The 14,286-nt window shown below is 39.8% G+C and overlaps 1 protein-coding gene across 1 annotated transcript in view; it reads left to right on the top strand.

Moving 5' to 3' along the window:
- Positions 1–14,286, top strand: part of vwa8 (von Willebrand factor A domain containing 8) — a 53,195-nt gene that overhangs the window by 13,661 nt on the left and 25,248 nt on the right. Inside the window, exons 11-26 of the mRNA XM_063213061.1 lie at positions 410–544; positions 686–763; positions 1,058–1,218; positions 2,189–2,302; positions 2,881–3,049; positions 4,040–4,117; positions 4,471–4,586; positions 5,129–5,226; positions 5,607–5,713; positions 10,135–10,206; positions 10,378–10,454; positions 11,023–11,098; positions 11,594–11,729; positions 12,596–12,706; positions 12,997–13,202; positions 13,767–13,918. Of these exons, the coding sequence (XP_063069131.1) occupies positions 410–544; positions 686–763; positions 1,058–1,218; positions 2,189–2,302; positions 2,881–3,049; positions 4,040–4,117; positions 4,471–4,586; positions 5,129–5,226; positions 5,607–5,713; positions 10,135–10,206; positions 10,378–10,454; positions 11,023–11,098; positions 11,594–11,729; positions 12,596–12,706; positions 12,997–13,202; positions 13,767–13,918 (1,886 nt within the window). The remainder of the gene's footprint in view (positions 1–409; positions 545–685; positions 764–1,057; positions 1,219–2,188; positions 2,303–2,880; positions 3,050–4,039; positions 4,118–4,470; positions 4,587–5,128; positions 5,227–5,606; positions 5,714–10,134; positions 10,207–10,377; positions 10,455–11,022; positions 11,099–11,593; positions 11,730–12,595; positions 12,707–12,996; positions 13,203–13,766; positions 13,919–14,286) is intronic.

The following is a 14,286-nucleotide window of genomic DNA, read 5'->3' as shown; positions in this document are numbered from 1 at the left end:
AAAATATTATAGGAAACAACCATTCTGCCAGGAAGAATGTGCTGGTCTGTAATCTGAGAACATTAAGAGCCTTATCCAAAACTACCACAAACAATTTTGAGCGGTCCCTGATGTTAAACAGGGCCATATTCAGCATTAGCAACTAGGGTATGTAAACTTTTGAACAGGGTCATTTGGGTAGTTTGGGTTGTGATCATGCTTTTGAAAGAGTAAACACAGAATATTGCTAATAAATATCTTAAGCTAGTCACTAGCAATGAGTGAAAAAAAAGGTTTTGTGTAATCCTTCATATTTTGTGAGATATTGCGAAGAAAGCGTTTATTCTGCTTGGGTATGTAAACATATGAGCACAACTGTATGTCCCTTTCTCTGTATTTCACATGCCTCCAAAATGTCCCCTTCACACAGGTTCCATCTGGTGCTCACCTGCCCCGTCCGCCCCATAAGAGCACCGGCTTCATCAAGACTCCAACCCACTCCAACCTTCTGGCAGAGATGCTGCAGTCCCACTTAGTCAAAGACATTTGTCTGATTGGCGCCAAGGTACTGTACTGTACATATTGTGTAACTTTTGTTTGATTTTGTACACCCATTTTTGTTGATCATTCTTCCAAATTGCCATTTTCTAGTACCAAAACTAATATATATCTGTCTTCATTTTTTCACCTCTTCCTTGCTGCAAAGGGATGTGGCAAGTCTGTGATTGTCCGAGAGTTTGCTGAGATGCTGGATTATACCATCGAGACCTTGATGTTGTATCAGGTACAGTTAGTCACAAGACCTCAATTGCTATATTGATTTTGTAAAACACTTCCATTGAAAACAAAACGAATTACCAAAATAAGGATAGTTGCTTCTGGCTCGTTTAGGCAAACATTTAGGTGTGCCTTATGTGTGCGTACGTATGTGTGTGTGTGTGTGTGTGTGTGTGTGTGTGTGTGTGTGTGTGTGTGTGTGTGTGTGTGTGTGTGTGTGTGTGTGTGTGTGTGTGTGTGTGTGTGTGTGTGTGTGTGTGTGTGTGTGCTTACGTGTCTGTGTGTGTGTCACAACTTGTAGGACATGACTGCTCGAGATCTCCTTCAGCAGCGCTACACCCTACCTAATGGAGATACTGCTTGGAGGGCCTCTCCCCTCGTCAGCGCGGCTCAGGAGGGCAAGCTAGTCGTATTGGATGGGATCCACAGAATAAACCTGGGCACTCTGGCAGTGCTCGCCAGGTAAGGAATCACTCCTGTGCTCAAACTTTTTAAATGGTCATTGTGGACAAATTTCATACAAAAATGTGGTCATTGTGGACTAATTTCATACAAAAATGTGGTCATTGTGAACTAATTTCATACTTTGTCCCACATAGTAAAACTTTCAACACCCCACTGAGTGGACATTTCATAAATTTAATAAAGTTATAAGTTGTGGAAGCACAGGTCTGGAGTCGTCAAATTATATCATGGCAGACGGATAGGAAAGAGCTCTGAGCTCATTTGTAGTTTGATTTATTATTTTTGGGCGTTAATGAGGTGCTGATGATGTCATTGTTAAAAAAAAACATGAGAGACAGTGGTGCACAATTTTGCTTGCACACATCTGGGGCTGTTTTGTGTTTTTATGGAATAATTAAAGCACAGATTCAGTGCAGGTTGACCCAGTTTGACTCATCTCAAATTATGGTTTCAAGGCTGTGTGCCCATTCATTTTGCCTGCAACAAACATGCTCAAATGATGCACAAACGAAATAAACATCATTTGTAGTTGCCAAGTGCCAAGTGATGAGCCTCTTTTAAAGGGACACTGTGCAGGAAATGGTTAAAAGGGGTACTGCAACTATGCTGCTCATTGAAACTGGGCTTCCAATTGCCATATTTGATCTTTTCCTGAAAGTTTTCTAAGTAATAAACAAATATGTTCTAGTATGGTCCAAGTACAGTCATTTTTGCAGCTAAAAATGGCTATTTTTGGAAATTCAAAATGGCGGACCATGGAGAAGATCCCCCTTTTCATGTATGACAAGTGCAATTTTCCCAGTCATAATGAATACTTAGAATTTGATGGTGGTGGTAAGTATTCATGAAAAAGGTAACATTAGTGAATGGGCAGCATGAATTCTGGAAATAAACAACAAAAAATCTCACACAGTGTCCCTTTAACAGCTATTTTTTTTCTCTACCTGTGTCATCCTCCAATGTTTAGGTTGCTGCACGATCGAGAGTTGTCGCTTTATGATGGCACACGGCTGCTGCGGTGGGACCGGTACCAGGCGCTGAAGGAGGAAGTGCAGCTATCAGATGAGGAGCTGCAGCAGAGGTTTGCTATTCATTTATTGCAAAATGAATTGACTGGTTTAAAATGTTTTAAAGCAAGACTCTGAACCACCAATGAATGTATTGTGTTAAAACCACAGTGAAAACATAGCATGAGGGATCGGTCTTGAAGGACCAATATGTTCAATCTTTTTAGCTTACAATAGTGTCCATTTATAGCCTAGCGAGCTAAACCCATACAGCTTTGCGGCCTCTAGGGGCGTCTAGATTTCTAGGCTAGTCAATTTATAGTTTCTTCTTGCGTGAATACACTACTGCTCATGCTTTTGATGTTACTTTCAGGTCATTTTAAGCTAGAAATTCTGCCCGTTGCAAATTAGATTTTATTTAGCTTTATTGCATCTTGTCACAGTTCTGCATTTTTTCACTTTTGGCCAATCACAGCCCTCCTGGCAGGTTTGTCTCAATAATAGGTCTGTGTGTCCTTTGAAAATAAGGCTACAGGTTTGTCTCTGTACTAGGTCTGTGTTTCTTGTGAAAATAAGGCCTGTTTGTCTCTACTGTATAACAGGTCTGTGTTTCCTGTGAAAATAAGGCCTGTTTGTCTCTACTGTATAACAGGTCTGTGTTTCCTGTGCACCCGTCGTTCCGTGTGGTGGCGCTGGCGGAGCCCCCGGTGGCGGGCAGCAGTACTAAGCAGTGGCTGGGGCCCGAGCTGCTCAGCATGTTCCTCTTCCACAGTGTCAGCCATCTGCCCAGAGCAGAGGAGGCCCAGATCATACAAGACATGGTGAGGAATGGACAACCGTGCATGCAGAGATGAGACTTATGCCTCTTTTCCACTGCCGGTTTTCTGGTAGGCCTACAGCTCAACACGGCACCACTCGGCCACCACTTTTTGCTTTATGATTGAGCTGTGTCTTGCCTCTTCGAAAATCAAAAAGTGGCGGCCAAGTCGCGCTGTGTCGAGCTGTAGGCCTACCAGAAAACCGCCAGTGGAAAAGAGGCAATACTGTACCAGCCTTAACATCTTTATTGCAGAGACGTACTGTACTTTCAATAACATGCTCAAACACACATACAGTACTGTACTGGCCTTAACATGCAGATGAATTGAATCGAATACTTTATGACAACATCAAGGTTTCATGAAAACAGAAAAGACAATGACAAAGTACAGTACAAACACAAATACAAGGTCAACCTGTTAATGTACATGCAGTAGTGCTGAAAGTGGAAAAAATGCTGTAGGTTGTTTGTCTGGGGCCTATGAAATGTGCATGAGAGAGTATGTACGTTAGTATGTGTGTGGGCAGTATACTGTAGACTCTATGTGTGTAAGAGGTGCATTAGGAGGGGATTATGAGTTATGTGACTATGTGAAGTATTTGATCCCTACCTGAGTTTGTTGGTTAGCCCACTAATAAAGTAGAAGGTGAGAAAGTGGATTACACTCAGGTTCTTCTTTTCTTCTTTTTATATTTTTATTTTTTACATAGCAGCAGAAGTGTAGACAAACGTTTCGACTGTTGACTGAACCTGAGTGCAACAGTCCAAACGTTTGTCTACACTTCTGCTGCTATGTAAAAGATAAAAAAATAAAAAGAAGAAAAGAAGAACCTGAGTGCAATCCACTTTCTCACCTTCTAAGTTATTCAACTGGAGACGCACCACACGGAAGAGCGCAGTGTATCTGAACTACTACTAGCCCACTAATAAAGACATGATCATTCTGTAAATTAACTAATAAAATATTATATATATTTTATTTATTTTACAGGTTCCCTCTATCACCAACGCAGCTGTGGACCAGTTGCTTCAGCTCAGCCACCGTCTTAGGCAAACAAATGATGTCACAGTAAGTTATTTTTAACCCTGCATATCTTTGATGTGTTTGACTGTTGTTGAAATACTTGTTGGATCTTAGTCATGTGGACACTTAATTTTTCTAGAAATGTTGGGAACACTTTCTATGGGGCCCTGATTGGCCAAATGGCGAAATATAAAGGTTTAGTCTACTTTATTGAACAACATCACAAGTGCCTTTTCATGAAATTAAAAGCACAGAATAAGCTGATACATACAGTACAGTATACACTACTATACTCTACCTTTTTTGTTATTAAATGGAAGCTGCAAATTATTGTGTGTTTTATTTCATTTGTATGATTTTGTGATAGTTCATCTGCAATGTTTTAAATTATTAACCAGGCTCAGTCTTTGGCGTCCTCGCTCTCAACTAGACAACTTCTGAGGATATGTCGACGGATCTCGCATTATCCAGACGAGAGTATTGCCCACGCTGTGAACAAGGCTTGCTTGTACAGGTAGCACAATAAATCACAGTATACATTTTCTTACACTAATTTCAGGATTACCCTTCTGATAGTGAAGACAACACATCAATATTATTAAATTTGTGGCTTTAGCGAAATCTGGCCCTACGGTCAATATTCTTTTTTTTTTAAAGTATTTATTTGGGACTTTTTGGCCTTTATTAGCATAGAAGAGTGTGAGAGTAGACAGGAAATGACTGAGAGAGAGAGATGGGGCAGGGTCGGGAAATGACCCCGGCCGGACTCGAACCGAGATCCCCATGGGCAATGTATTCCCAAATGTGGGGAGCTTAACGTACCGCGCCACAGCGCCCCCCTACGATCATTATTCTAAACCCAATGTGGCCCTTGGGCCAAAATAATTACCCACCACCACTCTACAGTAAATGCATCAAATTCTACTCCGTAATCACACTTACGCTTTTGAATGCTTTGGCATGCTTTGCATTGTATTACATTGTTTTACAGACAACATTTTTAACAAGAATATGAGGTTGCTAATGTTGTCTTTCTCCATGGCACTTGTTCCTCAGGTTTTTGCCCAGTTTGGCTCGCACTGCCTTGGAAAAAAACCTTGCTGACTGCTCCATGAAGAAGTCTGCACCATCAGCAAGCGATCAGAATTACAAATGTGAGTTATCCTATCTAGCATGCATGTGATAAGCTTATAGGGATTGCTATCCCCTTTTGTGTGTATAGAGTTTTTTCTCGATCTAATCTTAAAGTGGTTAATTAATATCTTATTATTAACAGCAACAATATTAATGTAACACACATTCTTACTTTTACCTTTGTACTGTGTGTTTGTGTGTGTGACCATTGTACTGTGTGACCAATTATGTTAAGCTTAATTAAGGGGGTGAATAAGCTTTTGTTCATTTTCCAGTCATATCTGAAGTCCAACTAAATTTCAGTGTTAAGCATTGTCTGTAGGGAACAAAACACATGACTGAAAAGCTGGTATCTGGAAGTGCCAAATTTGCTAACACTGTCTTTTATCCTCTTCTGCAGGTGCTATTGAAAACGGCATCCTTACCATAGGGCAAGTTTCCATTCCTCTCTACCAACCAGATGAGAAAACCAAAGTCCCTGATGTCCTGTTCTATGAGAACACACAGGTATTGTACATTAGCAAAGAGGAACACGCAAGTAGCAAAGCATTTTATAGTTAGTAGGTCTGTCAGTAGGTCTTCCAAATTGCTCGACCTTCGCTTGGAAAAACACAACTTTGCAACAGGTGAAGGAGCATTGGTTAACAGGGACTGCCACTGTCCTTTCTTGGACAAATGTCTATTTTCAATATTGCTAGGTCCCCCTTGTCATGTTGGAGCTCCTTTTCAGATCACCCTCTTTTTCAATATTTGTCATCCTCTTCTTCTTTACTCATCTTTCTTTCTTTCTTTCTTTCTTTCTTTCTTTCTTTATTTCTTTCTTTCTTTCTTTCTTTCTTTCTTTCTTTCTTTCTACCATACATTTAGCTTGTCATTTAACAAAATATAGGTAGGATGTCACTTGATGTTCAATATAGAAAATCGACATTCGTTTCAACATCATATTTATTCGCATAGTGAAAAAGTTACTTAAATTCCATACTTGATTACTATTTCTGTTATAACTCATTCAAAGGACAAAATACAAAATACATTTTTTTTTTTTACAATAAATGGCTTCTTTCAAACAATAACCAAGTGATAGACAAGGAGTCGCACAGTACGTTTTGCAGCTAAAATGCTCTGTAAAATAATCTGAAATTAAAAATTGCGGACATGGAGAAGATCCCCTTTTTCATGTATGTGTCATAATAAATACTTAGAATTTGATGTATGTGGTTAGTATTCATGAAAACGGTAACGTTTGTGAATGGGCTGCATGGAAATAAACTACTTAAGTGTTACACAGCAATTTAGTTATGCTTGCATCACAATAAATAACAGCAAAACGTATCCCGTGTGCTCCAGTCATCCTTGGCCCAGTCTCATTTGAAGTGGACCAGCTTGCTTTCAACCTATTACACAGCACCTTTAACATTCTACTGGGGTCTTTACACTTATGACCAGCACTGTATTACGTCTTTTCACATGGCAGAGACCGAGAGCTCTGTTCTTCCTCTCTTCCTCAGACGTATTAATCGGCTATGTAGTTAAAAACGTAGACAACATCCGTAGAGATGATCCAGATTCTGTATGGAGGATATAAAAAGCACTGCCATGTCCCAATTTTGTACAACCTGATTTTCGTCTCGTCCTCGTCTGTGCTGGATAAAGCTGGCAAGCATGCAACACTGACATACATTCACACACAGCCCTTTTATCTGCCTTCTGCACATACTCATCTCACACCAGAGTGGACTTTTCACTACAGCTATGTACGCCACGTTTACGTTTCCACAGAGAACTCCACCTTGTCGTTGAGTCTACACAGCTATGGATGGACAATTAAGAAAATTGTCTACTTTTATTTTAAGATGTGTAATTAATTAATATTTTTTTCTGCACATATGGAGTTACTGTCATTTCACTGCAAGCTAGCCTAAGGCTAGGGTTGTATGTGACAAATAAATTACTGTTACTCCTGCTGTAACTCTTACCACATGTAGGTGCATACCAGTGCTGCCAGATGGAAAAAGATGTCGAAGTATCATACCAAAAGCAAAAAATGATTGATCGTACGCTGTACAGGGGTCAAAATTACGGTGCAAAAATGATCATTATTATAAATCTGGCAACAATGGTGCATACGCAGAATGGCTGGGGAAATTACTATCTCCTTAATCACTTGGACTATCATGATAAAAGTCATGCAAATGCATGCATCTATGCTTTCGTTCAAATTCTCTTTACAGAAATCATAGTTAGGATCATGAAAGCTCATAGGTGAGGTATAGTATAATGAAGTCGGATTCTATTACAAGGACGCAGAAATAGTGTCAGTTGTCAGTCGCATATTGCTGAAAAGATTTTTTGGGATAAAAACGAGGGATTTGGTCTTGATGACTAGCTTTTAGGGGACAATAACTTGAGGCATAGATAATAGTGCATTATACCAGGGATTCTTAACCATAGGGCCACGCTCACAACCTCCAGGGCTGCAGTCAACTTTCAGCTTCGCACCATTGGGCCGCTTGGGCCGTGGGACCGCTTATCTCAAATAGACTACGTGCGTCTTTCCCTCAGACGCAACTCTGTCATAACGCAATGACAAGTAACGCAACTCTGTCATAACGCAATGAATTAATGATTCATTAAGAACAAGACAGTAATACACCCTGTGATGGTAACACTCTTTGCTGTGGGCTATTTGAAAAAAGAGAAATTACCAACCGGTTACGGTTCCCAGCTGATTTGGCCACGTAATATCCTTGCGTTTTAGTAGGCCTATAAAAATAGGTGGTCAACGATTTTTCTACCCAAAATAATTCTAGTTACTGAATCTTTATCCCTTATAGCCTACTTGTCCAAGTGTCCCCAACATGACAGTCCTTTAACGAATTTTGCGTGATACTGGAAAGTTTTCCGTCCAGAATTTCTGTTGTTCCCGCTTTGCGTTTCCACTTAAAAGCGTCTTGACTTTACGATCAGCAGATTCATCAGAAAGCATAAGTCAAGAGCTGTCAGGCAAACTTTGAGCTGTCAGAGGTATTCAAATGTGTGAATGACTCTGACTTGCTTAACGGTGCGTGGATTTGATGAGTGATATTAATTAATATAGGGCTATTTCTTGTGGAAAAAATACTTCAGTTATAACCTATTTATTTATAATTTATATGAATATTATAAGCCTATATTATAGGCCTATTGTCATAATAAAATGTAATTATAATGTAATGTAATGTAATATAATATAGCCTAATATAATGTAATATAATAATATATACAGTATATCACGAAAGTGAATACACCCCTCACAGTTTTGCAGATTTGTGAGTATATCTTTTCATAGGAAAGCATTACGGAAATGTCACTTTGACACAATGATTAGTGACCTTTTAACAACATATTTAACCGCTTAAATTTCTTGTTCACTCAGAAAAAAAAAAAATACAGCCATTAATGTTTGAACATGTACTCACAAAAGTGAGTACACCCCAGATGAAAATCCGGTGGAGAAGGGGCTGTGTTTGCTCGAATCGTCTCGAAATTAAACTAAATGAAAAGGGATGAAAAGGGAGGTCATCAGTGTGCGTTTCAACCTTTCTTTGCATTGAACTTTTACATTTTGAGTCTGCATCTGGCTTAAATAGATTGGTGTGAGATTTGAATGCAATCCTATGGAGAATATCATGATCTGCTTCAGTAGTCACAGTGCAGGTTGACATGCATGTTTCTTTTAGGTGTATTTCAGATTACCAATGTTGACAGCATCCATGCATCCCCAAACCATGTCAGTCCCACTACCATGCTTGGCTTTTGATAGGATACACTTTTTTTTTGTAAAACTCACTTGTTTACCACCACACATGCTTGACACCATCTAAAGTATATTTGTTTATCTTGGTCTCTTCAGATCACACGACATGGTTCCAGTGATCCATATCCTTGGTCTGTTCATCTCTCTTGAGACCAAGATAAACAAATTTGCTTTAGATGGTGTCAAGCATGTGTGGTGGTAAACAAGTGAGTTTTACAAAAAAACTGTATCCTCTCAATAGCCAAGCATGGTAGTGGGACTGACATGGTTTGGGGAAGCATGAATGCTGTCAACATTGGCAATCTGAAATACACCTAAAAGAAACATGCATGTCAACATGCACTGTGACTACTGAAGCAGATCATGATATTCTCCATAGGATTGCATTCAAATCTCACACCAATCTATTTAAGCCAGATGCAGACTCAAAATGTAAAAGTTCAATGCAAAGAAAAGTTGAAACGCACACTGATGACCTCCCTTTTCATCCCTTTTCATTTAGTTTCATTTCGAGACGATTCGAGCCAGCATAGCCCCTTCTCTACCCGATTTTCATCTAGGGTGTATTCACTTTTGTGAGTACATGTTCAAACATAAAGGGCTGTATTTTGTTCTGAGTGAACAAGAAATTTAAGTGGTTAAATAAGTTGTTAAAAGGTCACTAATCATTGTGTCAAAGTGAAATTTCTGTAATGCTTTCCTATGAAAAGATATACTCAAAATCTGCAAAAACTGTGAGGGGTGTATTCACTTTCGTGATATACTGTACATGGCTAATATGGGCCCCGGGACACTGTGTACTGGAAAAAATGGGCCTCGACGTCAAAAAGGTTAAGAATCCCTGCATTATACAACAGTGTGTGAACTGTCATTACAAGGAAAAATGTTTTAATTCTCAAAAAATGTGTATGGTTGTCCAGTGTTGAGAACACACCTGTGATATTAATTTAATAAATTACAGTAAGAACCCATTGTGGAACCGTACTTGGAGCATTCAGACACTGCCAAACAGCAAGAAGCCCAAGCAAAACTGCAATATACTGTATTTCAGCTGTGTGCTATGATGGTTTGTTTTGGTCCAGCCTGTATATGAACACAGGATGTTTTCCCTCCCTTTTTTCTGCCATTGCAGCACATGATGGTGATGGAGGACATGCTGAAGGACTTCTTGCTAGGTGAACATCTGCTCTTAGTGGGAAATCAGGTATGTGATCAAAGACGTATGAATTTCCTCTCCGAAGGTCCAAAAGGGGGTCTGTTTGTAGAAATGAGATTAAAAGAGTACAAATGCATGACATTGTTTAATTCATTATCTTTACCATAACATTCATTAGACTTTTTTAAAGCAGTAAAAGCAATTGTTTCCCTGTGTTAGGGTGTGGGGAAAAATAAGGTCGTTGACCACTTTCTACAGTTGATGAACCGACCACGAGAATACCTCCAACTTCATAGGTAGGAATAATCCATCAAGACTTATTTGTATTATTGGATATTTTTGCTGACCACATTTCTTTACCTTTTTTTAAATTATCTTCCTTACATATAAACTAACAAATGTATCCATTTGACGATTACATTTTGTATCTTTTCTTCAGTGGAACATAAGTAGCACTGTAAACAACATCCACCATTCTGCTTAGTATGGCTAATCAAGATTTCATGAAACACTAGAAACAAAATAATGACACATAAATAAAGACTAATTATAATCTAGAACCACAACTGTTCAGACTTCAATTTGGTTCCCTGTTGACCCTAAAAAGCAGGTTCAAACTGTTAAAAGTTATTTTAAAGTCCCACAGGTTCCCATGGCCTGATTGTAACTAGTGCAAAAATCACCCATGGGATTCTGCATCTGTATTTCTGAAAAGGCTTATTCAGATCAAACTACCTCCAGGGTGATGGAAAAGATTGTAGAAAACCACGATGAATTAGGTCACCATATTGAGTTACCCTCCAAAGACACCTAATTGAAATTGTCAGTTAAAAATATGTGTTACTGCCTTCTTTTTTCACACAGAGACACAACAGTGCAGTCATTAACTCTGCAGCCCTCAGTGCGAGACGGGGTCATTGTGTATGAGGATTCACCCTTGGTCAGTATCTGAAGTGGAATATATTACACACCAAACTTGTGTTTGTGTTTCAGTATAGATTCCCAAGTGGTGGCTGTATGTGCTAGGCAGCATCATGAATTGGACCATTTTAGTCACAATTTTTGGACAAACTTGCTAAGAGAGGTGCAAACATTTTGACTAGAAATTGGCATTGCCGTGTAGCTATTTTGTCTTGCCATTAAGGTCCTAGTTAGACTGGACTCACTTTGAAAGAAAATGTGAGGCATGCCTCCTTTTTTGAGTTAAAAATTCATTTTTTTCTCTGTCATTGTTTTGAATATTTGAACAGATTATTAGAAAGCCAGAATATTTGTTTAAAATGTAATTGATAGTAGATTATTGAATCTATTGTGTGTGTGTGTGTGTGTGTGTGTGTGTGTGTGTGTGTGTGTGTGTGTGTGTGTGTGTGTGTGTGTGTGTGTGTGTGTGTGTGTGTGTGTGTGTGTGTGTGTGTGTGTGTGTGTGTGTGTAAAGGTTAAAGCTGTGAAAATGGGGCGTATACTGGTCATTGATGAGGCAGATAAAGCGCCCACCAATGTCACATGTATCCTGAAGACACTGGTGGAGGACGGTGCCATGATTCTGGCAGATGGAAGAAGGATTGTGTCAGGTACTACTCCCAACAAGTTCAAATCAACAAGTTGGAATTCTCTGATGCGCTTATACAGCATACATACAGTAAACGCAATGGCGGTGTAGCCACATACATAGGACATATGTAGGCATACATGGGATATTTTTCAAAGGCGCTGAAATTCTCATTTACTTATGCTTTAAGCCATTGTGTCCTGGAGCGACATATACACTGCATTAAGGTTCTTGTGATTTGAGCCATTTCATCTAAGACAGTGGTTCCCAACCTATGGGTCGGGACCCAACTTATGGGTCGCCAAAGATCCACAGGGGGCCGCGGAGCCCTCTTGATTTTAAGGGGTTTCATTTTAAATATATATAGAAGCCCATGTTGAATAAATGACAAAGCATTCAACTAATAAATGCATAGAAGCAACAAATTGTAAGTGCTACATTTAACATTTAGCCTATATTTGACCAAAGACGAATTGAGGAATAAAATAACTAAAATGAGTTTTGGCAGGAAACAGAGGGCATCTTGTGACGCTGTCTCGTGCAGGCGATCGCGTGGTTGGGTCACCAAAGCTTACAATAGTAAAAATATGGGTCCCTTAAAAAAAAGGTTGGGAAACACTGATCTAAGATATGGGTATGTTAGAGCTGAATGAACACATGCTAGTGCAAAATGAAGGTTCTAGCTTTTAAATGCAACTTATTTCATGATTTTATGTGCTTCGGAGGCTGAGATATTTAGGTTTTAATAGGGAGAGGGAACCTTTTCCCAAAAAGGGCTTGGGCTAAAATGGGTTAATGGCTTTATATAAAATGTTTTCAAGCTGTACAGAATAACATGAGTAATGTTTGCTAATGCTTATTTTTTTTTGTTTTTTGTTTTTGTTTTAGAAGCATCTGAAAACCCGAATGTGATTGTAATGCATCCTGACTTCAGGATGGTTGTTCTGGCCAACCGCCCTGGTTTCCCATTTTTGGGGAATGATTTCTTTGGTGCACTTGGTAAGTAAATCCCAGTCTGATCTCAAGCACAGCCAGTCTCTTTTTTTTCTGGGTGCAGGGTCAAACTTCATGTAAGACAAGGAAGACCCGCACACCAATGAGCTCCCTTTTAATCCTTTTTAAATTTTCGTGACGTTTCGGGCCACGTTTTGGGCTCATCGGTGTGCGGGTCTTCCTTTCCTTGCACTTGGTAAGTAATTCACAGTCTGAATTCAGAAGAATCGTTTTGCTTTGTAAAATACCGTATGATGGTTTACTGTCTTTACATTGAAGAATTTTTTTCTGCTCAGGTGATATCTTCAGTTGTCACGCTGTTGACAATCCTGAGGCGGAAGCCGAGCTGGCGATGCTAAAGCAATATGGGCCCAATGTCCCAGAAGTGATTCTGAATAAGCTTGTAGCTGCCTTTGGAGAGCTGCGAGCCATGGCAGATAAGGGCACCATCACGTACCCTTACTCAACGAGAGAAGTGGTCAACATTGTTAAGCATCTTCAGGTAAACACAGTGGCAGCTTTGATCGGTTTCATACACATAGTATTAAATTTAAGTGTGCTTGTGCTCAATACCCCCACCCCCCTCCTGGGGGGCTGTAGAGTCCCCATTGAGAAACACAAGTCACAGCTCAAACCACCTGGTGGAGTGTGCGGACGAACGATACAACACTGTTAGGTATTATCAATAAGAGTGACTAAGTACCATACTGTAGACCTGCTGGCCAAATGGTGCAAGACAACAATCTCCTGCTGATTGTCAGCAACTGTTACCACTGAGAGGGCAGGAGTCTGAACAGTTTGTGGGGAGGTTGGTTTGTGTCCTGGAGGGGAGTGCAGCTCAAATGATCTTCTTAGCTGTACTCACTATGCATTTGAGGGTCTTCTTGTTGTAACCTGTGTAGCTTCAATCAACATTTTTCTAAACAGGCAATGTGAGACTGATTAAGCTTTGAATTAGATTTTTTCCTATTTTGGATCTAGGCCAACATTTAGAAACAAATTATGTTCCAAATAGTATAGTGTTATAGTTTAATATTATCTTGTATTACTGTTTGTACCTTTACAGAAATTTCCGGATGAAGGGCTTGCCAGTGTGGTACAGAACGTTTTCGACTTCGACTCCTACAACAAGGATACTCGTGAGGTCCTGATTACAGTCTTGCACAAACATGGCATCCCTATTGGAGCGAAGCCCAGCAGTGTGCATCTGGCTAAGGAGTAAGATAACCCGAAACTTTATACTAATTATACACACACCTCAGTCCTTCCTGAATTCAGTATTATGATCAGTGGCGTGCACAGACATATTGGGGTGGGGCATGGAACTTCCGGCTGCCTTTTTAAGTTGTATTGGGGCATTATTGTTGCATCCATTCAAAGGGCTTTTTTTGTTCAGTAGGGCAAAGGGGCAAGTGCTTTAGCACCACCTCATCCCTATCTGTGCACGCCTATGATTATGATTGAGGTCTTTGAGTGAAGATAGCCTTGACAGAATATTCAGATGGACAAGATGGGCCAAAACTATGTCACTTCTCTCTTAGATTTCAGCCAAAGAGCATCGAGGAATTCAGTTGGGGTAGGAGTTA

This window comes from Engraulis encrasicolus, chromosome 13, assembly GCF_034702125.1.
Source record: "Engraulis encrasicolus isolate BLACKSEA-1 chromosome 13, IST_EnEncr_1.0, whole genome shotgun sequence".
NCBI classification, from domain to species: Eukaryota; Metazoa; Chordata; class Actinopteri; order Clupeiformes; family Engraulidae; genus Engraulis; species Engraulis encrasicolus.
The sequence above is the reverse complement of the archived record's forward strand: the minus strand, read 5'-3'. Positions and strand labels throughout refer to the sequence as shown.